We start from the raw sequence: 23,850 nt of genomic DNA, 5'->3' as shown, positions 1-23,850 counted from the left end.
GGGCTCGGGCGGCAGCGGCGCAAGATGGCGGCCACCACGGGTGCGGGTGAGCGGGGCCGCGGGCCGGGGGCTCGCCCGGGGCTGCTCGTCCCGCGGGGCTGCTCGTCCCGCCGCGGCTCCCCGCGCACGGCGGCGCGGTGGGGCTGCCGGGGGGCGGGAGGCCCGGCCGGGTGTGCCGGTGCCGGAGGGGCGGCGGCGGGCGCTAGGCCGGGAGGCGCCCGGCAGAGGGGCGAGGGCGGCGGGGAGGGGGCGGCGGGGCCGGCCCGTGGGGCGCGGCCCGGGGCCCGGCCCGGGGCGGCGGAGCCGGTCCCTGCTCTGTCACCGGGACTCCGGGCGGGCCGGGCTGGCGCCTTCCTGGGGGCTGCCGAGACCTGGCGGTGGGAGCGGCTGTGGCGGGGCGAGTCCGGCCCGGGCCGGGGGGGGGATGTGGAGCCGGCCCGGGCCCCGCCGGGAGCCTGCGGGGCCGCTCGGCGGGCTGGTGCCGGGAAGCGCTGGGCTGGGCCGCCGGTGCTGGGGCCCCTGCCCGGGGCCGGCCCGGCCCGCAGCCCTCGGCCCGGCCCGGAGGCCCGGAGCGGGGTGAGGCGAGGCCGGCCCGGCCCGGCCGCCGTGCGGGGCCCTTCCCGGCCGGGCGGCTCTGGCGGGGCCCGCGGCCGGAGCGGGCCCTCGGCTGTCTGGTCTTGGTAGTTACTGAGCCATGACTAGAGCTACGTGGGTGAAATTATCTGCTTAAAAAATCTGTTTCGCTAATAATATCTTCCTGTTACATCAGAAGGATGTAACTTCCTTGTCAGGACGTGTGTGCTCCAAGAAGTCAGTGTGTTGGGTTTTTTTTCCCTTTCAGATTGTTCCTCATCTACTTTGACTAGTTAAACAAATCCCATCTTCACATTTATCATTACACATCAACCAAAAATACTGCAACTAGATTTTGAATGTGTTTTTTTTCTTCTGACGCTCTCTAATGAACTTTGACATAACAAATAAATTAGTTTCACTTCTGTTTAGCCAGTTTCATTTTCCTGTTTTCTCAGGGCTGTACAGGATTTCAGACGTGCCACTGTAGTATTTGTTTTCAGATTGCTTCCTTTGAAGTTTAAATATGAGGTCACTAGAAGACTGTTCTTGAAAATGCAACAAAAATATTTTGAAATTATTTTCTAATTGATTTTCAGCTTTTAAGAATAACTGTCGCAATGCAGATAATTCACAGTAATCAAGTTTATAAAACCACTTTTAAAATGCAGTCCTGACAATTGTGTTTTACAGCTCTGTGTTTGAATGTATGTGGTTGTGAGGTGTTGGAACACTTGATTTAAAATACACAAAAAGTGTAATGCAGCCTCCTTCCCCCTCTTATGTCACATCATTCTGCTACCACACTTTCTCAATAATCCTTTGAAGCTGCTGACTTCTCACTTTCTTTTTGGCTGGAAGAACTAGGCAAACAGTTTCAAACCAGTGCAGCTTTGTGAATTGATTGTCTGGGTGTTCACAGAGGGGTGTGTGTGGAAAGGGGCTTGGACTGTGGTGATAAATTCCAAAGCTGGTCCTACTGCCCTGATTTCCTTTTGCAGCAGACAGTCTTTGTGATAAGCTGTGGTTAACCATCATCTGGTAGCCACGTTGTGTCTTTTGGGCTGCTTCCTGTCATTTCGTGGGTTTCTGAAAATGGACTCATGTCTTCAGTGCTAAAGTGTGAAGCATGTGCAGCCAGGGGATGTGAGCAGGGGCCTCAGTTCCTTGTGTCTACAACGTGGGCATCTGACAAGCACTGCCTTTCAGCTACTCATGAGAATCGTGCGTGTTTAACTGCTTCTGGAGGAAAGAAAAAACAAAATGTGTGACATGTTGCAGTAACACTGAACTTCTGCAGTAAACCTCAAATTCAGTAGGGGAGAACTTTCAGGTGCAGACCAGCAGCTTACATTGTGGAGAGCCTTAGAGCTTTGTCTGCTGTCAGTCATCTCCACCATCAGTGGTCTGGGTTTTCTTGTTGTGTTAGTGAAGGATGGTGATTGTCCTCTTCTGATAAAGAGAACAACATAGTGATCAGTGACTGGTGGTGGTGATGGTACTGCAATGCAGCTTGTGCAGGTCCTTCTTGACACTGCACTGAAGGCATTGCCTAGCATATACACACAGAGCCTGGAAGTGACACCTCCTTGTTCTCCACTACTGATTGGTACTCTGTGGAGCTTTGGGCTACTTGTTTAGTAGTATCTTTACTCATATGTAAACCAGATTTTGCTAATTCTTGGTTCATTGAATCTTAGTGTGTTCATATTTGTTTATAAAGCATTTGAATATGTTTGATATCCTAAGTTTATACTCATTCAATAAAGGAGATTTAACAGAGATGGAGAATGAAAGACACTGAGTCTTTAAAAGCAGCTGCTGACCCAGAGGAAGGAATGGTAGCACATGTCCCTGTAACTTAAAAAAGTCATAGGGCAGGTCCTGAGAATGAGACAGGTAAGCCTTATATAAGCCTTGTATATCTAATAATCAGGTAGAAATAATTAATGAGGGGGGGAGGGGACCTTACCTGAAAGAAATGTTGTGATGCAGGATCCACCAGTATCACTTCCATAGAGATTTGTGTTGCTGTGTGTTTCCCACACACACAATTAATGTATGAGTAAAGAGATAGGGTTGACTTCAGTCATTCTAATAAGGCTTTTTGTAGAAGAGTACAGGCACCCAAACTGTAAGCATGTGTCTGTCCACCCCTCAGCTGGGATGTCATACAGAGCACCCAGCTGGCTGAGATTCCAGAGGTGATCTAGCTGAGACATCCAGGGTTCCTGAGAGGCTCATGGACCCCGTGGCCCCACAGGGAGGCTGGGCTGTGTGCAGTCTGAGTTGCACTTAAACCACAGGGGTTGCTCTGTGTTGCTGTTCTGCAGACTCTGGTATTATAATGGGACAGAACCTGACTGTGTTGGCCTGTGGAACTCTTGTTTTTCTCACTCTCATCCTGGGAAAACTTGTAACAACCTCATTTAATATATGTTTCTCTCAGAGGTCTGTCTGGGAGGGCTGTTGCAGGGCTGTGGTAGACATGGCATTTACCAGTGGTCTGGAAGAACTGAGTATAAAATGACTTCCCCAGATTTAAGTTATTTGAAGTCAGAGGAATGTGCAGAACTCCAGAAGGACAATTCATTAGGTGAACAGGCACGATAGAACTGATATGTGTGGCTTAATATTGCTGCCAGAGAGCAGCACAGGTTGGTTTTAGTACAGTATATTAAAGCTATATATTTATAATTTTGGGGGACTAGTAACATTACTGTAAACTCGCATGCAAACAAGGCATTACAACACAGAAGAACTGGTGGGGAAGGATACAGAGGGTGTATCCTGCCTCTGCAAATGAACCGGGATGTCTCCTTTGGAGTGCACTGCATACAACAGTAATTGTTATCTCAAGTTAAATATTGCCAGTCACCAGTACTTTGTAAGTCTGTAAGTAAAATTCTGAAGGGTAGAGAAAGAGAAATAGAAGAGAAACTGGAAAGATAAATTATGCCTTCTTAAATGATGCGGCCTAGAAGAGTGCATGAAATAACAGGTGCTAAAGGAATTGATTGCAGAGCTCCTTTGTGTATTGTAATGGAAAGATACAGTAAATTAAATGGAAAGGCAAATAGTTCAAAACTCTTAGAAGAAGATACTCAGTTGAATCTGATGTAAGTATGATACCTGATTTTTAAAAAGCCATTCTGGCTGAGAACTTAAAATTAGTCATTAGGGTATTAAATATGCAAATAGGTAAGGGTCACAGACAATATAATACTGACAAATTTTGTAAGGTGTGTGAAGGTTGGGATTTTCTAGTTGTAAGGGTGATTTTTAACTATTGCAAATCAATACAAAATGAGTCTTTTTCTACCACCTGGTCAGCTTGTTCACTTTCCTCCCAAGTCCAGCCTGGTCGTGACCCAGAAGCAGAGCCCAAGGGACTGCATCCTGCCTCTGCCACTCCCTGCCATTCCCCTGGAGCGTGGGACAGAATTGTGCCTTAGTGTGTCAGTGTGACATCTGGCTCTTCAAAGCTTATCTGAAAGTCTGTGAACCTACTTGTGCCTTCACCTTTTGGGGAGTGGTGTGAGTTTAAGAAAACCTAGTGATGCTTTGCTGGTAGAAGAGGCAGATGGAAGAGGGTGCTGGGCTCTCCCTCAGTAACAACCCTTTCTTTCCACAATGCGAGAGGAAACAGTGGGGTTTTCTCTGGTGAGATTTCATGTACAGATTTTGTTCAACATGCCAGTTCAGGATGACTTAGTTTCTAGAGTAACTTCTACCTGAGCCGGTAACGTCTCTCATTTCAGCTGCGATACAAGCCACAGAATTAATCTGATTTTAACTCTGCTGCTGCTGGAAAGCTTTATTTGGCTTCAGACCTCGATGATACTGCCAGTCTGCCTCAGACAAATGTTTTACAGTGATCTCTTTCCAAGTCTGCTTAAAGTATTGAAAGACAGAACCAAGACTCTAGCTTACGCACAACAGGAAACACTTCAGATTGTTTCAAGTACTCAGGAAGTCGTTTTGGATCTGCAAAATATCTCAGAACCTGTCTGTGTTATCAGACTGGTAATCATGATCATAAAGACAATGCAAGAGACCTAAAGATCTTGTCTCCTGCAAGTTTTTGTGGCAGCATTTTATTAAATTTTAAATATTCTGTCACTTCAGAAACTTTATATACCATTGTAGCCAAGGATGATTTTTTTTTTTTTTTTACAGTTCCAGTGATGCAGGGATAAGCTATCAAATTTTTAGTAGCAGCAGTCTCTGCAAAGAGATGAGAAATGTATTGGAAAAGATGTAATTATGGCTAAATATCATATACACACAAGCAACAGAAGAGGATATGACATATTTAAGCAACAGAATTGGTTAAAGCTATAGAATTCCAGTTCATTTAAATTACTGTAAATCAGGAACTAGTACAAAAAGCAGAGTTAAAATTGGCCTGGAAGGCCAATTTGATAAGTTGCCTGTTATCTGTGGAGATGTCAAAAAACCTTCAGCAAAATGATCGTTCCAGTTTTTAGGGCCTGTAAAAAGTGAAGTGTGTTTTCTGTGTGCTTTGCTGGGGTATTCTGTGTGGTATATTTGTGCTTTAATCCTGAAGAGAAATGCTTGTAATTTGATTTAACTTTAGAAAGGAAAGAAATGCAGTCTTGAATTTTTGTGAGAGGTGTATTTTTTTTTTCTACTGATGCTGATGAAAAAGATCAAAGATTATCTCCTTTCAAAGGCACCTTGTTTCACTGATTTCACTGTCCTGTTTTTGATTCCATAACATTTCTGAATTTGGAATTGCTTCCACTGTATAACTGGGGAAAACTAAAGCATTAAAAGGTATAGTCTGTCAGAAAGTGTTGGTTTTGACTTGCTAAAAATGTACTGTGTAGGTCATGTGAATGTAGATACAAGGTGAGAAAAATCTCAGACTGGCAAGATCACTTGTACAGCTGCTGTGAGACACATTCAGTTTGTGCATCTTCAGTGGTGCTGTGATGTAAAGTGAAACTAACAGTGCTTTAGGGCATTTAGAAGTCCAAGCTGGCATGTAACGGTCTTCCAAGAATCATTCTGTTATTTTCTAGTGTGGAACTTCCCTTAGTGAGATTCTGACCAGGCAGGATCAAACTCCTTTTGTCCTCATCTCCGCTGTCTCCCGGTCCTCGTGAGCTGCTGGGCTGAGGGGCCGTGGCAGTGCTGCTGTTAGCTGAAATCAGTGACAAGCAGAAGGTCCCCGTGCTCTTTGAAGCCTGAAGAGGTTGTCACCCAAAACCTAGCAGCTACTTAACTGTGACTTTACACTCTGTGAAGCACACATCCTCACTTTCTGGAAAACTCAGTCTGTGGTTTAGTTTTGTTCTCTGCTTCGCCATAAACATTTTTCATGAACTTTTTGCAACTTGTGAACTAGTGTCCAGTGTTGAGGCTTCCCAATGCTTGTTTTCTAAAAGGTGAAGTTTCAGACAGACTGTACAAGCCTGTACCATTGGAGAGCTTACCTTCTCAGTACAGTTATATTCAGCTTTCATAGGTTTGCTATTGTGATTAATAGTAAATATCTCGTTTTGCTCCGAGATGTTTTTTCAGTTCAGTTTCTGGAGTATTTCTGGGCCATCAGGGAGCTGCAAGTGAAGCAATTACCTAGGTATTGTATTTTTGTATCAAATGAAGATGCTATTTGAGAGTCTTCTTGAACCATAGCAAAGGTTAAATTGAAATGTCGAAAGTACCTTAGACAACCTGATTACTTTTTAATTGCCTCTTTGTTTAGGTTTTCTTGTGTTAAGTGAAGGACTCTTAGAAAAACAGGTTTGTTTGGTTACTGCCTTGAAAGTTTCTATTACTACACTGAAAACCTTATGCAAGGTATTTATTGGGGTGTGGGGGCACTACACACAATCAGGATGTCTAACTCTGAATCTGCCATGATTTAGCCAGGGAAGTTACTTGGCAAGTACTGTGCATGCCTAGAGCAGATCAGGTCACTTTCTAGGAATCTTGGTGGACAGCAAACATGATGATGGTATGTTTGTGTACAATCACAAGTGATAAAGCTTTTGTGGTTTTTGAGGTTCAGGTCCCAGCAGGGTGTGGTGGCTGACCATGAGTGCTGCAGGCCATTGCAAATGAAGAGGAGATGGGGTTGGCTTAATGGCCTTGTACATCTTTCCAGGCTGACCAGAAGGGTGAATCTGGTCTTTTATTCTGCCTTGCTTAAGGGCAGGCTATTCAGAAATTATTTAAGGTATTTATGATCATATAACCGTAGTCTTTTATATCTAAATATGTGTTTTTCTTTCTGTCAAACCTCCTGAGAACATGTCATGGAGGCAGCTGAATTGTAATAGTTGATGTGACTCTGAACTTGTGTAGTGGCTGAAGTGCTAGTACACTCCTGAGTTTTAGCTCAAGAATAAAACATTTTTAGAAGGTAGTGATGGTGTTGCACAGGGTGGTTTGTTGTGAAGTGACCAACCATCACCTATGATAATTTTATTTTCTGTGATGCACATAAAAACTCTTAATATACATACTTAACTTTTCCCCCCTCCTTTTGCCACTGATGCTCCTGCAGTGCTTTTGTGAGCAGTTGCTGTGGAACTAGTAAGCATTTATGTTAACTTTTTTTGGTGAGACAGTGCAAAGGATGAGTAGCCATCTCTTTATATAGACCTCAGGCTTGTCAGGAAACTAAAATCCTGTGTGGCTTTTTTATGACTGATTCATGCTGAATCAGAGCAGCTGTGTCTTGGGAGAGCTTGGAAATAAAGTTGCTTTCTCTTCCCGTAAGGTTGTAAAGCCAAGCCTTGCTCTGGTTAGCAAATGCCAGAATGAAGGCTGCCTTTCAGCCTTGGTTGTGGCCTCCTTGAATTTATACATGATGAAGTAATCTTTGATTATGTGATCACATAATTTTCTTAGGATTCCTCTGTGTAGAGGGTGTGTGATGCTCAGAGGAAGGGTACACACCAGCATTTCAGGTTTCCTTCTTTGTTCTGTGGCCTGTTTCTGCTTACCTTAAAGCTGATTTTCCTCTTAGCTTGTTGGGTTTGGTCTAAGTAAATATCAGTAAATGATCTTCACACCATTGATAAACATGAGGTGGTATTACCAAGTACTGTGGTAGAAAGACTGAGATGATGCTTGTTAAGCGTTGTGATGTTGTGGTCCAGAAGAGAGAGTATTTTTTGGCAACATGACACATTTGAGGCAGATCTTTGCTGGCTTCGGCTCATTGCTCCTGTGAGCGGGGAGAGGCTGGGGTTGGGTTTCTAATAACCACAGATGGTTTCCTCAGCAGAGTCACCTCTGTTGTTAAAGAGCTGCTGTGTCAGACTGGAGGGTGGAGTTCACCCTCCAGAAGGACCTTTTATTTGTCTTCTGTTTGTCCTTTCCTGGCTGTTTCTTTCCTGGGCACCTGCAGGCAGGGCTGGATCCCAGACAGCAGCTCCAGGTGTTGCACAGCCATGAGTCATTTCCCATCACCAGCTCTCCTGGACATCTGCTGCAGCAAAAATTGTGAAATAGGTGCTGTGTGTGTAAGTAAAGGTGGCACCTTACCCTTCAACTACTACTCCATCTGTGTCTAGTTCACTGGCTCCCTTAACCCCTGCACTAGAACTTGACTGCTCTCTTCTCTGCCTCCCCTCATGACAGCATGGAGAGCTTTGGGAATCTAATTAAAAATGGGGTGGCCAATCTGTTATGATTCAGGATGAACTGCATATAATTTCATGTGCCCAAGGTACACGAGGTACATAACTCATACTTCTAAGACTTACTGTGAGGGGAAACACTGGAGTTTTTTGTGCAGGAGAAGTGACAGTGGTCCCTGTGAGGTCCTGTCACCACTGAGGTTTTGGGGCTCTGTTAATCCTATGGCGATGGCTTCACCAGTCCCAAGTGACTCACTTCCTTTCACAGCCAAAGATTTGTGTTACTCAGCAGCCATGGTAACAGCACGGTCCCCTGGGAGCTGAAGCTGTGGATTTGGCATGGAGCTGTGTTAGAGTCATGCTCAGCAGCCCCATGCGTGTGCTCTGGTGTAGCCAGGTCTGGCATCTCCTGGTGCTGCTTTTCTGGTTCTGGGTTTCTCTTTGTATTCTTGCTGCAGCTCTGGTATTGAGGCACTTACCCCAGAATGTTCTTAAAGATTGTTGTTAGATGTGTATCAAACTGGCCTAACTGGCCAAACAAACTAATTCTTTAGTAATTTGGGTTTTCTGGGTTTTTTTATGTTTGCTTTGTAGTGAATGAAATTTGGACAACTGATTCTGCAGCAAAATCATCACAGACATTAGTTTCTTTAGGTCATTAATAAATAAAGCGACCACAATTATCTAATTTCAAGCACTGCCACATTTCACAATGCCTTAGATTCTCTATGTTTTCCCCATTTCCAAGAAGCTAGAGAGATCATTTTCAAAGCCCGTGGTCTCTTTCTGACATCCTCAGACTTGGGTGCCTTGGCCATGCTGGAAGCTTCTGGCCATGGCTTGGCTTCTGACTGAGAAGTTTGCTGGGTTCACTTGATAACATTGAAAGGCTGATTTCTGTTCTTTTTCTGCTGTACAAATAAGTAGCAGTGAAGAAGGGGGTTAATTATGATTTTCTGTTATTACATCCTGGTGAATAGTTAACTTTGTATTATGGAGGATCCCTGCTGATCTCCATGGTCTGCAGGGGCACAGCCTGCCTTGACATGGTCTTCACCACAGGCTGGAGGAGAATCTGTGCTCTGCTGCCTGGAGCACCTCCTTCCCTCCTTGTCTACTGACCTTGGTGTCTGCAGAGTTATTTCTCTCACATATTCTCACTCCTCTCTCTGTCTACAGTTGCTATCCTGCAGTTTCTTCCCACCCCCTTCTTAACTATGTTATCACAGAGGCCCTACCACCATCACTGATGGGCTCAGCCTTGCCCAGCGGTGGGTCCACCTTGGAGCCAGCTGGCATTTGCTCTCTTGGACATGGGGGAAGCTTCCAGCAGCTTCTCACAGCCCCTCTGCTACCAAAACCTTATTGTGCAAACTCAGTGTAAAGGAGAGGTGGTGGCCTAGAGCACATTGTTGTTTTGTGATGACTGAGGTATGGATACCCTGAAGAAGAATGAGTAATTAAGTCCCCTGTGGCCCGGGTTCAAGATCCTCCTTTGCTGCAGACTTAGTGTGTGACCTTGGATATGTCTCCTAAGCTCTCTATGCCACTGTTTTTCATTAATATAATGGGGATAAGAAAATATCCCTCTTTAGCCGTGTGTTTTGAGGATAAATGTGCCAGCAACTAAGAAGTGCTGAAATTCCTTGGTGGTGAAGGTCATAAGTACAAAGGATGCTATTGCTGCTGACAAAGCCCACTTAAATTAACTTCAGATTAACCTACTGGTGTTATGAAAGAGTTTTATTTGCTTTGAATGGTATTTTTAAAACCTCTGAGTAAGTTCAGTGATGTAAGCCTCTCATTCTGTCATTTTGTACAATCTTTTAAGTTTTTATACTATTAATCATGCAGACAAGTGCTAATTAGAGCTCCATAATACTGTATTTCTGAATGGACAGAGACTTCCTTTCATTTTACTGCCTGCCCTAATATCTGGCCTGTCAGCCTTCTGGGATATATTGTGGATACCTTGACTTTGCTTGTAAAATCCAAGCTAAATATGGGGATATCTTTATCATTTTGTTGAAATTTTGTCATTAAACAAATAGTGATATTTGAATGTTTTTACCCAAAGTGTTTTCTGTAGAATGACGAAAAGTATCATTGAAACTTTATTTTTTCTTTATTCTTTACTAGATTTCTCAACTCAAAATATTTTCCTGATTGTTTTCAGGAGTAAAAGTTCCTCGTAATTTCCGTCTGTTGGAAGAACTTGAAGAAGGTCAGAAAGGAGTAGGTGATGGAACAGTTAGCTGGGGCCTTGAAGATGATGAAGATATGACACTTACAAGATGGACAGGAATGATAATTGGACCTCCAAGAGTAAGTATCCACTTAAATATCAAAATAGTACTGTTACTTTTTTTTCTTCTCCCCTTTCTCTCGGTCTACCCACTGAAGTAGAAAACAAAACCAGTTAAAAAACACTTTAGCAAGTGATTTATATGGAAGCTTCAAGTTCTGTATAATAATGGATTTCATTAAACTGTATGTCTTTTTGCTTATAATTTGGAATATTTTTAGTGCCTTTCCCTGGTTAGTTCTGTTACATGTCTGCTTTATATTTACAGATCCATTAAGACATAACTTTTGAAATTCCAGGATTCTAGTATCCTGTACTCTTGAATACAGCAAGGTTTTAAGTCCTTCGGCTAGTGAGGTTACATATGGAGCTAATGTAGGTAAAATGTGGCGGTTTTGTTGAGTACTGCTAGTCTTTCTGCTGTTTCTTGTTGAGTTTATGGATTGTTTTTTTATTGCAGCACTGCTGACTTGTTCTTGTGGAGTTTCAGCTAACTTAGGAAACTCAAATTTTTACAAATTCAATTTCTTCTCTACATGTTCTCGCCCAAAGTAGCTTATTTTATTACTACTGGGCTTTGTGGTAGTATTGTTGTGTTCTCTGTCTCTTCTGGCCCCAAACTCAACTGAACTGTGGGTCACCACTCTGATAGTGAAACTGAGGACTTAATTGTGTGTTGTATGCATGCATGTATTCTAAAGCAAAACTTGTCTGTTGTCTCCAGTTTCACTGTGTATCTCTTGTCCGGTTTCCTTAATATCCTTACCATGATGTGCAAGTAGCTGATTCTCCTTCATGCAGTAGTAGATGTTGTCTTCCACATCTGGCCTCAGTATCACTTCTTGACAGTTCCAATGTTGTCACTCGATCATTTCAGTGGTTTTGATCTATTACGTGGAAACCTTTACAGACCTTTAATTGTCCTACTGCCCTGTGTGCCCTGTTCTGTCAGTTGCCTCCTGACATAACATGAGGTTCTACAAGAATTGTTACTGTGCTGGCATTACATGTGCACTACTTTCTGTCTCATCTGGAAGTGGTGTATATTTTTTTGTCTCCCCATTTGTAACCATTTTGTTTGTTTACAGTATTCCTAAGTGATTTTCTACAACAGCATTTGATTTTAGAACATTAGGAGAGTGCTAATGAGCCTGCATTAAGACTGTGAAAAAAGTTCACTGTGTGAATGCACCTTACGGAAAACTTAAGCAACCTTGAAATCTAATTTAGAAAATTAAATAGAAATTGAAATGTGCAAGCAGGCATGTGCTGACTTGTCAGCAGTGATAGAAATTTGCAGTTCATGTCGCACTGCTAGCCAAGGCTAGAGGACTGTCACAGAAGATGATTGAGCTGTGCCTCTTTTGTCTTTTTGACACGCTTATGAATATAGATTTTTTTTTCCAAAAGTGCCTTGACTTCTTTTGACTCCATTGCTTGAAACCAACAGACTTTGTTGAGAGAAATCCTGAAAATTTTCAGTCATTCTTGTTTGCTGAGGGGCTGTTTTGCTTCTAGCACTGTTCACATGGTTATGTTATTACCATTTTTTTCTTAATAGAATGTGGGGATTCTGGGCCTGCCAGAAAAAAAATAATTTAAATCCTTTTTCCTTCTGGACAGAAAGCAGTAACAATTGTAGCAGGTGGAAGAATCTTATTTTGTGCATTCTAGAGGGAAAAATGATCCATGGTACAGAGTTAGATCTGTGCTGCTGCTCTGAGTGTCCCTGCTACCATACATGGAAGCATGCTTCTCCTTCCCAGACTTCGTGCGGATGGTTTTGCAGCCAGTGACTAATCTTGTTTATACAAGCTGTTTAAAAACAGTGGCACTGTCAAAACTTGAGTTTTATCTGCACATTTTTTATATTGGCTATAGACAGATGCAGGGTTAAGGCTTTCCATTCACTGCTCTTACTGTGCTGTGGTGATTTGCCAAGACCCTAAAAACCTGCACACCCTCCGGGCTGTTAATTATTCTGTGCACAAGGCTCACGGACTTGGTCAGGAGACCTGGGCAAGTCAGGCAGACCTGACTAGTGACTCTTTTCCCCTCAAACTTTGTGGCAGCATTCAGTTTGTCACTGTCCTGGCTGGACATCTGAAAGGCTGTCTGGTGAGGTGCTGGAGGAGTGACCAAGGTGCCACAGCCAGACAGTGCTGGCTGGGTGCTGGTCCTGCCATGGGTGGCTGCAGCCTGGTTTAATGCCGGTTTGTTTCCACAGATGAGAAGCAGCTCCATCAGGAAGTCAGTTCTTACCTTTGCTAGTGGTTTGCATCAAAATGCTCATTAATATTAAGGGAAAGACTTAAGATGTTCAGGGGCATAAAAGGCCCTTGAAAGTGGTTGCACAGTTTTATGTTAAGAAGTTGTTGTACATTGGGCAGTCCTTTTTAAGGTCCTGATGGAGCCGTCGTGCTCTGCTACCACAGGTGAGCAGGAGCTGCTGGCTGCTTCTCGGCTTCTGCACTCACACCTGGATTTTTGTTTGTGGTTGCTGCCTTGTGAGTTTAATGTTCATTGCAATACTGAAGGTGCAGAAAGTTGTGTCAGAAGCTCTAAATCCAGACAGCTCGTCTGCCTGACCTTCCCTATGATGATCCTGTTCCTGTTGCATCCTTCTGCTGGCTGCCTGCATTGCCCAGCTTAGCTGGAGCTCTGTGCCAGGCTGCACCAGATCAGCACATCAAAAGTAGTCATTCCCAGCATGCAGAATAACATTAACTGTTGCTTTATTGTTTAATTAATTTTAAATATTGAAGAATCAATGTAGCCTTGTTACATTTCTCTTTCTTCTGTACTCATTAATGGGTCAGTTAAAAACTCAGGACCCAGAATTCCTGTTAGCTGTTCAATACAGCAGTGTTGCTACAGTGGAGACAAAGTGATAATGCTATTGAGATCAGGATGTGCTTTGCATTGTGTTGGATCTTGGAGCCTTCCCCTTTCTGAGAACTGCCACATTGGTTTATGACCAAAGAGTATTTTCTAAGTGCAATTCTAGGACTGGCTGACTGTAGATAGTTGCCTAAGCAAAAGCTGTGGCTTCAGCATCAAGGTAGTGTGTTTGATTAGTAAACTGGTAACACTAAGCTTCTGTATAAAGATTGGTTTGAAAAAGTAGGTATCTGAGCTGTATGATGTTTAAAAAAAATAATTTCAGTTGATGAATGGGAAGCAATGCCAGTTTCATTCCTTACATGAAAATCTGATGCTTAAAAGACCGGTAGAATTTATTGTCCTGAAGAAGCAACACTTGATACTCTGAATTATTAAAATGAACCCAAAACAGAGGTAGCCAGCATAGTGTATAAGTGGCTGCCCTTATGTTTATTAGTATACATGTCCTTAAAGTAACCACTGTTTTAACCAAATGCTTATTGAGCTGTTGTAATTGATCCTCCCTTTTCTTTTCCCCTCAGACAATTTATGAAAACAGAATATACAGCCTTAAAATAGAATGTGGGCCTAAGTATCCAGAAGCACCTCCATTTGTAAGATTTGTAACAAAAATTAATATGAATGGAGTAAATAGTTCTAATGGAGTGGTAAGTTTTTTGGTTTTATTCATTTTTGACTTGGGTTTCATGTGCAACTTTGAATTAACACTTTGTTTATACTTGCAACTTGCTTAACTATTTATTGCTTGGTGGTGCTGTTTCTTTGAGGAGAAGGGGGGTAGAAGGAAAGTAAACAAGCTATTTGCATTCTGAAATCAAAATGTAACACTGACTTCTCCTGCCCTTTTGCAGCTCACGAGTAGTTGCATCATGCAGGGATTTACTGTCCTTTTAGGAAACCATGAGCTTGTTTTTGCTTTCTTTGGTTTCTCCCACTCAGGTTTCTTACAGGATCTTTAGTTGGAGGGTGTTGGGGGGAGTTAAGTGTACCAAACATATCAATTCTGACAGGAATGGTCTTTTTGTCTATTTTAGGTGGACCCCAGAGCCATATCAGTCCTAGCAAAATGGCAGAATTCTTATAGTATCAAAGTTGTTCTGCAAGAGCTTCGGCGTCTAATGATGTCTAAAGAAAATATGAAACTTCCTCAGCCACCTGAAGGACAATGTTACAGCAATTAATTAAAAACAAAAACAAAAACAAACAAACCCATGCCCCCCCCTTATTCAATTTAAGCTGTCTTCATTTTCCACAGTAGTAAATTTTCTAGCTGCATCTTGTAGACCTCAAAATACTGGAAAGGAAGTTCCCATTCAAAGGAAGTTTTTCTTGAGATACTGTAAATGATACTAATTTTTTTTTTTTTCATTTGAAATATAAGTTGTGCTATAACAAATAATCCTGTCGTGTAACCACTGTCCACATAGCTGAACTTCTGGTATCAGGAAAAGTCTATTTAAATTTATTACTGTCAAGACCAGTGTGGCACATCTAACTTAACTGTGAAAGCATACATCCCACAATCACCTTGCTGTGTGTCTGGCCTGGGTTGTGTTTTTTTTTTTATCTTTTTCTGTCTTTTGCAATAGAGTCGAAGCTCAGGGCTATTTATTAGAGGAGACACAAAGGTTTTGCTTCCAGTACTACACTGGGCTTTATGGACTACTAATGGGGATGTGTGCTAACCTCAGTCATCCCTCCCTTTGTGCTATCTCTAGTAAAGGCTGAATGTGACTGTGGTCGTTTTGGGGTTTTTTTGTGTTTTTTTTTTTTTTTTTTTTAAATGCCCTGATGACCTGGGGCAAGCTTTTCTTCTTCCCTCTGGCCAAGGCATAGATTGTATTTCTCTTCCTGGTCCCCCTCACCAGTGACATGGGCTTTGGGTGAGGGATTCAGGGTTCTTTTAATCTCTTCCCTCTTCCCCTCTTTTTAGTGGGGGTGCTGCTTTCTTTTTGCCCCTCTTTGTGACTCTTCTCACCCTTGGTCAACAGGGGTAAGCGTTGGGGCAATAACTTGACCTGTTCCCTCCTGCTTATCATTTGGTTTTGCAACAAATTTAGTCTTCACCAGCCTGGGAAACAAGAGTATCTGTTGTGCTCGCAAACTTGGATTTTCCCTGTCCCTCCAGCACTGCTGCCACACCGCCAAGCTGGCCACGGCTGATGTTCTTAGATAGGCTTTTGACATGGGGAAAAGAGCAGTAATTTACCAGGATTGCTGAAAAATCTTCTGCTGCCAAACTTTAATGGAGAAAAGCTGCACGTAGAGATTCTGAACACGCACTCCAGCTCGAATAGTTCTATTTTGTTGCTTTGGATTGACCCAAGAATGTTAATTAATGAAATGTTGCACTTATGTTTGGCCCGTCTAAAGATGTGACGACTACAGACAAATCAAATCAGTGTAGTAGATTTTATTAGGATTCTGTAAGTCTTAGAAGAGAAACCTCTTCAGTGAAGATTTTTTGGAGAAGTGGTGCATACAGCAGATGTAAGGATCTTAATTGGCTTTGCATCCTGGCAAATCGCTGCCTTTTCTGGTTTACTGTTTCGGACCACTAACTGCTGAGATGTGGATGCAAGCTTACATACAACCAACCTAGTGTGTCCTGAGTTTTATGACAAATTCAGTGTTTGTGTAAAAAAGAAAAAAGAAAAAAAAGAAAGGAAAAAAAAAAGAAAATAAGATAAAAGTAAAAATAAACACATTTTAAAGCAGCAGCTATCAAGTCAATGAACAATTGATGTTTCCATTAACTCTTTTGAGGAAAATATTAGTTGTAAGGATTTAACATCCTCTGTAATTAAAGTTTAACATAACAGTATTCCATAAGCAGCCTTTTTATTGTATCAGACCATTGCCTGATTTTAATATAATAAAAAGTGTGCATTAATATTAGAAGGCTTTAATTGTATTTATGTTTAGAATGTTGATCCCTTACGGAATTTTTGATTTGTTGGAAGTATCTTCCTACAGATCACGTTTAGCTAACAGTATATAAACTGGTGGTGAAAGGCAATTGTCTTTATCCAGCTGCTGCTGCTGTGCCAAGGAGAATCTTTAGTTTTAGTTTAATACCTCAGACTTGCATAGACTTGGCAGTTGGCAACGATATGTGATGCTAAGGAGCTGCTGAAATGGATTTCTAGGTGTGTGTGTGTGTGATCTGAAGGGGCTCTGTTGTTGCAATGACCTGTATGTGCTGTAGTCCTGAGGAGGTCGAATCCCTGTACAGTTGCATGCTACACTGTCAACTTCAAGCAGAACTTCAGAACCTGAAATGTTACCTGTTTTCCTTTCTCTCCAAATCTGGATAAAAACAGGGCCGTGAAATTTTGGCTTTGCCCAGTGTGAAGCATCTCCACTTCCAAGGATTGCCAGAAGGTGCCGGTGGGTGCACTTCAGCCTCATGGGGAAACATGGTTCTTCCTGGGTTAGGAATGAGAATGGGAATGATCTTTTGTGAAATATTGTGAAACTGGCTGCTGGCTTCTGGCCTGAAACGCTGCTCAGTCCTTTGGTAGCTCGGAGGGTGTCTGTGAAGACAATGCAACTAATACTTCGCCAGCATCGTGTGTGTGTTATTTAAAATAGCTTAGTATCTAAAGATGTTACATGGGAATCAGAACAAAGCTTGATAATTACAGTGTGCTGCTTCTTTATCTCTGTTTTTCAGAGCTGTTTTAAGAGTGCCCTTGCCCAGTTGGGGAGGATATGGCTGGTGCCTGTTTGGGGCCTCCCCCAACCTTTGTACATCAAGTAACGGTTTTAAAACCTTGAAACTGTATTTTGCTTTGCAAGTGGTGCAGGTTAGAGCATTCCAGCCCAACCCGTGCTGTGCTGTGCTGGCAAGAGCCACGTGTGAACAACATTTGCCATACGAGGCTGGGTGGTGCTTCAAAAAAAACACAAAGGGGTTCACTGTAAAATGTTCTCACCTCGGAGTTGTGCTTCTTGAACACGTCAGTGCTCCAAGTGCGCTGCTGTTCCCCTCTCAGCCAAGTGGGAGTGGTATGGAAAAATAGTGCTCTAAGAGTCAGCTGCCATTGAGTCTACGTGTTCTAGCTTTGTATGCCACCTACAAACTATGTAGTGGAAGAGACCCATCATCCCACAGCCTGGGTGCTTCTTCATGCATCAGAAGTGAATGTGGGGAAATGAAACTGTCTTGCCTGTATTTACCCTACCTCTGGCAGTGGAAAGGCAGAGTGTTGGTCCCTGCTGACCCTCAGTTTATGTCCTGAACCAGTGTCTCTTAAGGATACAAAGGGATAGTAAAGCAAGTGGATTGGCCATAAAATAAATGTTGTTCCTTGGAGCAGGTGCTGCTGGAGATGGCTGAAGCAGCGCTCGGGGAGGAGAGTGATTTGAGCAGGAGAGCTGCCCTGTGGCTGCCCCTGGCTACTTCCAGCGGAGTTACAGGGACCGTCTCTGTACTTCCAGTAAAACCCCTTCACCTGCCAGTGCTGCAGATGTGGAGCGAGGTTTTGACTCCACTTGTAAGATGAAGACGGTAGAGGGAGCCAGCAAGCTTTACAAGGCTTGGGGCGGAGTAAGGTGCAAATACTGCTCAATTGAAATGTTCAGTCCACTTGTGGGAACCACTTTTCATATGTCTTGGATCAATTTAAATTTTAAAAGCCTGTTTATCATTACTTTTTCATTGTACAGGCATTAACTTGGTAGGGGAAAAAAACAGCACTGCAGTGAGATTTTAATTGTTAATAAAGACTAATTGTTGTTTGCTTCTTGGTCTGTTGTAATTAAACTCTGTGTGTGCGTGTAGGGAGTATATGCTTAAATATGTTTTTTCTGTACACTTACAACCACATAGAGGAGCAGTGTTAAGTTCTGCGAGTTTTAAGGAGGGGGACAAACCTGGCAGAGAGGTGCAGTGGGACATGCTCTTACTCCTTTGCCAAATGCCAGCCTTTGTAGTGTCTTGCCAAAATGGTAGGAGCTGTCTGTGGCTTACCTTGCTGTTTGTGGGAATTGACCATTAGACATCTGAGGTCAGTGCTTTACCTACAGGACAGTGTTTCCTACATCAAGCAACAACACAGTGAATTCAGTATTCTTTTCAAGCTGGCTTTAGCTTACACTGAAACAAGGGAGTTCCAGTTCTGCACGTACCTGTAAATATGTCCGCTTCAAGCTTTACCTACCTAGAACTGAAAGAGGGTGAAGAAAATTTAATAGTGATATTCTTAATGTCTAATTTTTGTACATATTAATTTAAGAAGCTTTTTCAGATGGCTTAGAGTTTTCATAAGTCAGTGGAAATTGTCATATTGCATTAATCTTTGTCTAGGATGCTTTCCAAAAGCATACTAACCTTGCTGTTGACTAAGATTCCAGTCCCTTAATAGCTTCTCTTTTTCTCTGCTCTTGCTGTAGCAGATTGCTGGAGAATGTGCTTAACTTTTAAGCCTGTGAAGAGCCCCAGTGAAGTAAAATTCAAGTTAGATGCATGCTTAAGTGCTTTGTTGGACCAGAGCCAGCATGCTCAGCCTCTGCTAGGAAAGAGACTTTTTTAGCCTTTATTGAGCATGTTTTTCCTAGTCCTCCCTTCTTGGTGCTAAGTTCTTGGTGCTTGTGCCTTCACATTTTCCCCTGATGTCTCCCACATCTGTTGTAACAAAAAAGCAACAAGCACAGGACAACATGAAAGGAGATAAACCAGGTTCTCATAATTTTTTCTCTGTCAAGCATCTTGTCACCTTTTTCATCCTTCTCTCCTTTTAAATAAAGCCTACAAAGGGTTTTCAGAAATGTGGGTCCTGTCCTATTTTCTGCCTCTGAAGCCTGGTTGTTGGTAGCTTTGCCCTAACATGCACCTTGAATGGGTAATAGGAGGGGAGGATAAATGTCAGATGGTCTGTCTGGAAGCTCCTTTCCTGTCACTCAGCATTTATTATTTTGTATTATTCCATTAGCTCTCTACCCACCAAAGAATGTTTCAGGATAGCCAATGCTGAAGTTTCTTTTGGAAGAAAAACAAGCAGAAGTTTTGGAAAGAAAAGGGAAGCAAACTTTTAAGCCATGTTCACCAGAAATTGTGGGTCCGTTTTCCCTTCTACTCTTTTTCTAGAGCTGTTTTAAAACCATGTGTTCATAACTGGCCTGGTGGTGGCCTCCAGATTTACAGAGAACAGGATTTTTGTTTGTCTGATGGAGGATTTCTGGGGCAGATCCGTGCTTATTTGTTGGTAATAAGTGCAGGCAGAGGGAAGATGGAGTGGAGGAAAGGCTGGAGGCTGGCAGCACCGACCCTGCCTGTGCAGACTGGGGCCTGGTAACTGGGAGCTGTGTGTTTCTGTGGGCTGCTGTCTCCTTGGGGCAAGGGGAGCACCCACAACTTCAGGAGTATTCTAGAAATTAGGAGTAATATTTCATTAGAGCTTTTTGCAATCATTGTGACTCAGGTGCTGTGTAAATGGGATCGGGATGTACACTGGCTGTGTGTGTCATCCTGGAGCAGTGAGTGGGACTTGAGAAACAACCACAACAGAGCAGAGATCTTAGTAAGGTGCCTGCCAAACTTCTGTCCCTCTGAAGAGACCTCTTAAATCCCTGGGCTACCAGATTAGATGTTGTCCAAGGTTAGCAGCCAGATGTTTCTCAGCTGTTTGGACTGCTTTCCAGCTGAGACCAAATGAGTGGCTATCCAACTAAGTATTAATATAAACATTTTAGAGGCCTTGCCTTGAGCAAGCCATTAAAAACTTCCCACGATACTGTGAGTGGTGCTGGCTTCCTTGGAGAGCATCAGTATTTTGTGTATCGCACTTGAATATCCTGAGCGGGTCAGACCTGGGCTGCCACCTGCTCCTGCAGAGCTGGGGCCAGGCCTCCCCCTTGTTTGAGTGGCGCCAGAGCAGTGTGGTCCCTGGAATTTGATTATTTGTGTTAGCAGATAATTTAGGCCAGAAGGCTGAGAGTGTTCCCTTCCTTCCCTGGATGTCGTCATGCTTCCCAGCAAAACACAGTCCTGGGTCCTGTGCCCCCTCCCCTCGCCCCACAAGTAAAACAAAAACGCTTTCAACGTCCCCTTCTCTGAAGGGTCACTGTCCACTCGTTTTAAGCTTGGTTTTGGCTTCTGCACGCCTGCCAGAAGGGGAGGATTTTATTATCCAGTACGTAGAGCCGTGTTTTTAATTATTGCATGTATTAGAGAACAGAATGAGTTTTTAATGCATGGTTCTTCTCCTGAAATATTCCTAATGCCACCCCTGAGCTTCAGTGTTCGAACGTGAGTGGTGAGAAATGACCCTCTCTGGTGTCCCACTGGCACGAAACGAGACCTTTCTAATGCTCTCCATCAGTTTCATCAGGTTTTAGGGCTTTGGTTCTCCAAGGCCTGGCCTGCTCTGGCCCAAAATCAAACAGCATATACAGCAAAGTGAGGTCCTGCTGGAGGCACAGGATGTTGATTTGTGGATGCAGATGCTGTTCCACAGCCAGGAGTGTCTTGGGGCTGGGTCGCAGGGAATGAGTTTGCTCCTCGGGGCTGGTGCCTGCAGCTAGTGCAGCAGTTGACCTCCCTCCTTTTTAAGCTGCAGTATTACAGCCTGAGAGGATGTCGTGGGTCTGCCTGGGTTACTCACTGGCATGAGCTGCTGCTGTGGCAGTGTGGGGAGGGTGTGTGTGGGGAGGGGGTCCTGCTCACCCACCTTGTGATGGCTCTGCCCCGTGAAACAGACCCTGCTACCCATTACCTGTTACCTGGGATCACTGCCAGAGCTGCCCCAGGCAAGGTGCAGTGGATGAGTTCACCTTATGGAGGTGTTTTTTCTATGAAAGATTTTGAAAACTACAAGTGTTAAGGGCATGGGCAAAAGGGGAGGATTTAACAAAAATAATTCCAGTATTTAAGCTGAAAGGGTTGGTGTCTTCATCCAGCACCTGGCAGGTTCACTGGGGACAGTCAACCTGGCCAAATGCTCGCTGAAATAGCAAAGCCCCAAAACTCACAATTTGCTTGTAGCTCTGCTTTAAAAACCTGAAAAAATCACCATAGGAGATGCTTGCTGTATTGGGCATGGAACAGGAGCTCCTGAAATTGAGGGCCCTAACTTCATTTACTGACAAACCTGAGAAGGCCGAGGTAGCCTTTGCTTCTTGCTTGTCTAAGTCCTCCCTGTTGCTGTGGAGCAGTGGGGAAAAGGGCCTTAATTAACAGATTCTGTTCCCCTGGAATGGGCAGAGTTCCCATCAGCAGCCCTGCTCAGTGCCCTCTGCTCCTGCAACCCTGCTTCTCCCTGACAGGTTTTGGGTTGTTTCCACATCCTGTTTGTGATCTGCAGGTTGAACTCATCCAGCTGATACCCTTGTGGTGTTCCTACTTGGGGTGTAGAATTACCTTTAATAATAATAATAGTAAAAGTTTGGGAAATAAGACTTTTAAACCAGCTTCTCAGAGTAAGGACGTGCCCCTTCAGTTCTCGTGCTGTGGTTTAGATCTGTTATCTCTGTTTGCAAGCAATGAAATTTTGTATGGCAGCATCATGCCATTATAACCTACAATTTTTCAGGTTTGTGGCTGAAGTGTCTCTGATAAGCCCATGTGTGGTTTTTATTGTAGGATCCACAATCACATTGCTCTTAAGTGAGAGTCTCAGACCAGAGTGTCTTGTTTCTACCTCGGTTTTCCCCTCTCTCCATTCCTGTGTTGTTCTAAGGGTGAAACACATCGAGTAGGTTCAGTGCTGGTGACTTGGTGCTGCTGGAAGCTCGGGGGTGTGCTCTGCCTGCCAGGACCTGGGTGCTGCCTGGGTGCTTCTTGCCCTGCTGCCAGCTCCAGTGCTCTGCTGCTGGTGCCCACCTTGCTGCATCCCCTGGGAGCATGGTGTGCAGGATTGCTCTGCTGTGCCTTTCCACGGGCTTGACCCATGCAGCTGAGACAGTTGGATATGCTGGCTAGAAGGATAATGAAGTGAGAAGGACTGTAGAGTTGTATATTAGGTGAAACCTGCAAAATAATGAAATTAACCCTGACAAAGCAAAAGTTTCCTGTTGTTGCTGTGATGGAAGCATCCTGTGTCCTGGAAAGCAGCAATGCAGGAATGGGTTTCCAGCACCCTCTTTGTTATTAAGTGTTCAGCTAATATCAAGGCGTGGGCTTGTTATTCCTTGCAAAGAACATCCCTGTTTTCATGGAGGCCACCTGGAGGACACACAACCCAGACAAATTGACCTGCTGCTTCCAAGAACATCCTCAAATCGCTTTACAGCAGCAGTGTTCAAGGGGGCAGAGAGCTCCTGCACTGTCCCTGCTGCTCCTGCTCTGTCCCTGCTGCTCCTGCTCTGTCCCTGCTGCTCCTGCTCTGTCTCTGCTGCTCCACACTCTGTCCCTGCTGCTCCACACTCTGTCCCTGCTGCCCGACTTGCCCCGTTTCTCTTTGGCATCGGCAAAAGTCAAACACTTGAGTACAACCATGTTTGAGGTGAACTCCGCAGCACGGCCTGGTGTGATTCTGATGTTGTTCTGGAGACAGGAGAGCCGCTGTGGCTCGCTGGTTGTGGTGGCTGATGTGCCTGTGAGACCATGCACTCACATCCTTGGTGGGAGCCATCATGTGCCAGCACTAATCCCAGTTGGAGACCAGGAACAGTCAGATGCAGGGCTGGGATTTGGATCCCTTCCTCTTTCCATTCCCTGCAGCTTGGCATCGCCAGCTGGGAAAAGGATGCATGTTGGTTGAAAAGAAAAACAGGAGGTTATTGTTCCTCTCTCTAACACAGAAGGCATTCCTGCGAGCGGGAACTGTTGGCCCTGGATGCTGAGATGGGTGTTTTCAGTCATTCACTTTCCTTATATTTCTTGCTCGTGTTTTGCCCATTCCGATTTATTTTTAATGGCCCTGACACCCTTGTTTATAATAACAAATAGCAAACTTGTGGACACAATGAGACTGTTTCAGGTTCAAGTGTTTTTAATAACCTTGCAGCAAGAAATAGACCCGAGCTGAAATCTGGAGAAACCTGATGAAGACTCAGTGCTGCTGCAGTGAAATACGATTTGGAGCCGCTGCTGTGCAAACAGCCCGGACAGCGATCGCTGCCCCGCTTTGACTCCTGGCCAGGCTTGTCAGACAAGACTCCCCTTTGTATCACTCCAAGCCCCGACTTCCAAGTGGTGTTTTTGTCTTCCAGACATGACCTGATTTAAGTGAAGGGGTAGGTAAAGATAATTTTTTTTATGATTGTTTATCTGTGCCTCCCCAGCCCTCGTCCCAAGCAGGGTAATTCCCATCTGGGATGCTGCAGCAACTCAGGGCGAAGGGAAGAAGTGATGCCTGGCATTGTGAGGCCTCACACGGTTTATTAAGTAAAACCTTATTAGCTGCTTTCAATGGGGGAGTTGTTGTTTGCCAACAAAAATAATCAGGCAGCTCAGCCAGCAGCCAAGGCAGGCTCCTTGTGCCTGTCCTTCGAGGCAGGAATCTG

At 44.0% G+C, this 23,850-nt stretch overlaps 1 protein-coding gene across 6 annotated transcripts; it reads left to right on the top strand.

Moving 5' to 3' along the window:
- On the top strand, positions 1-23,411 carry UBE2V1 (ubiquitin conjugating enzyme E2 V1). 6 transcript variants are annotated; one of them, XM_051633401.1, is made up of 5 exons: positions 8-46; positions 10,369-10,517; positions 13,923-14,048; positions 16,725-16,791; positions 23,352-23,411. In XM_051633401.1, the coding sequence occupies exons 1-5, from the start codon at positions 25-27 to the stop codon at positions 23,387-23,389; spliced, it is 402 nt and encodes a 133-aa protein (XP_051489361.1). In that variant the 5' UTR covers positions 8-24; the 3' UTR covers positions 23,390-23,411. The 6 variants fall into 6 exon arrangements, with proteins under 6 accessions (XP_051489357.1, XP_051489360.1, XP_051489361.1 ...); XM_051633402.1 differs by lacking the exon at positions 23,352-23,411 and adding an exon at positions 17,078-18,146; XM_051633397.1 differs by lacking the exons at positions 16,725-16,791; positions 23,352-23,411 and adding an exon at positions 14,436-16,302 and having other exon boundaries at positions 1-46.
- The last annotated feature ends 439 nt before the right edge of the window (positions 23,412-23,850 follow it).

This window comes from Apus apus, chromosome 15 (genome assembly GCF_020740795.1).
Source record: "Apus apus isolate bApuApu2 chromosome 15, bApuApu2.pri.cur, whole genome shotgun sequence".
Taxonomy (NCBI): Eukaryota; Metazoa; Chordata; class Aves; order Apodiformes; family Apodidae; genus Apus; species Apus apus.
The sequence above is the reverse complement of the archived record's forward strand: the minus strand, read 5'-3'. Positions and strand labels throughout refer to the sequence as shown.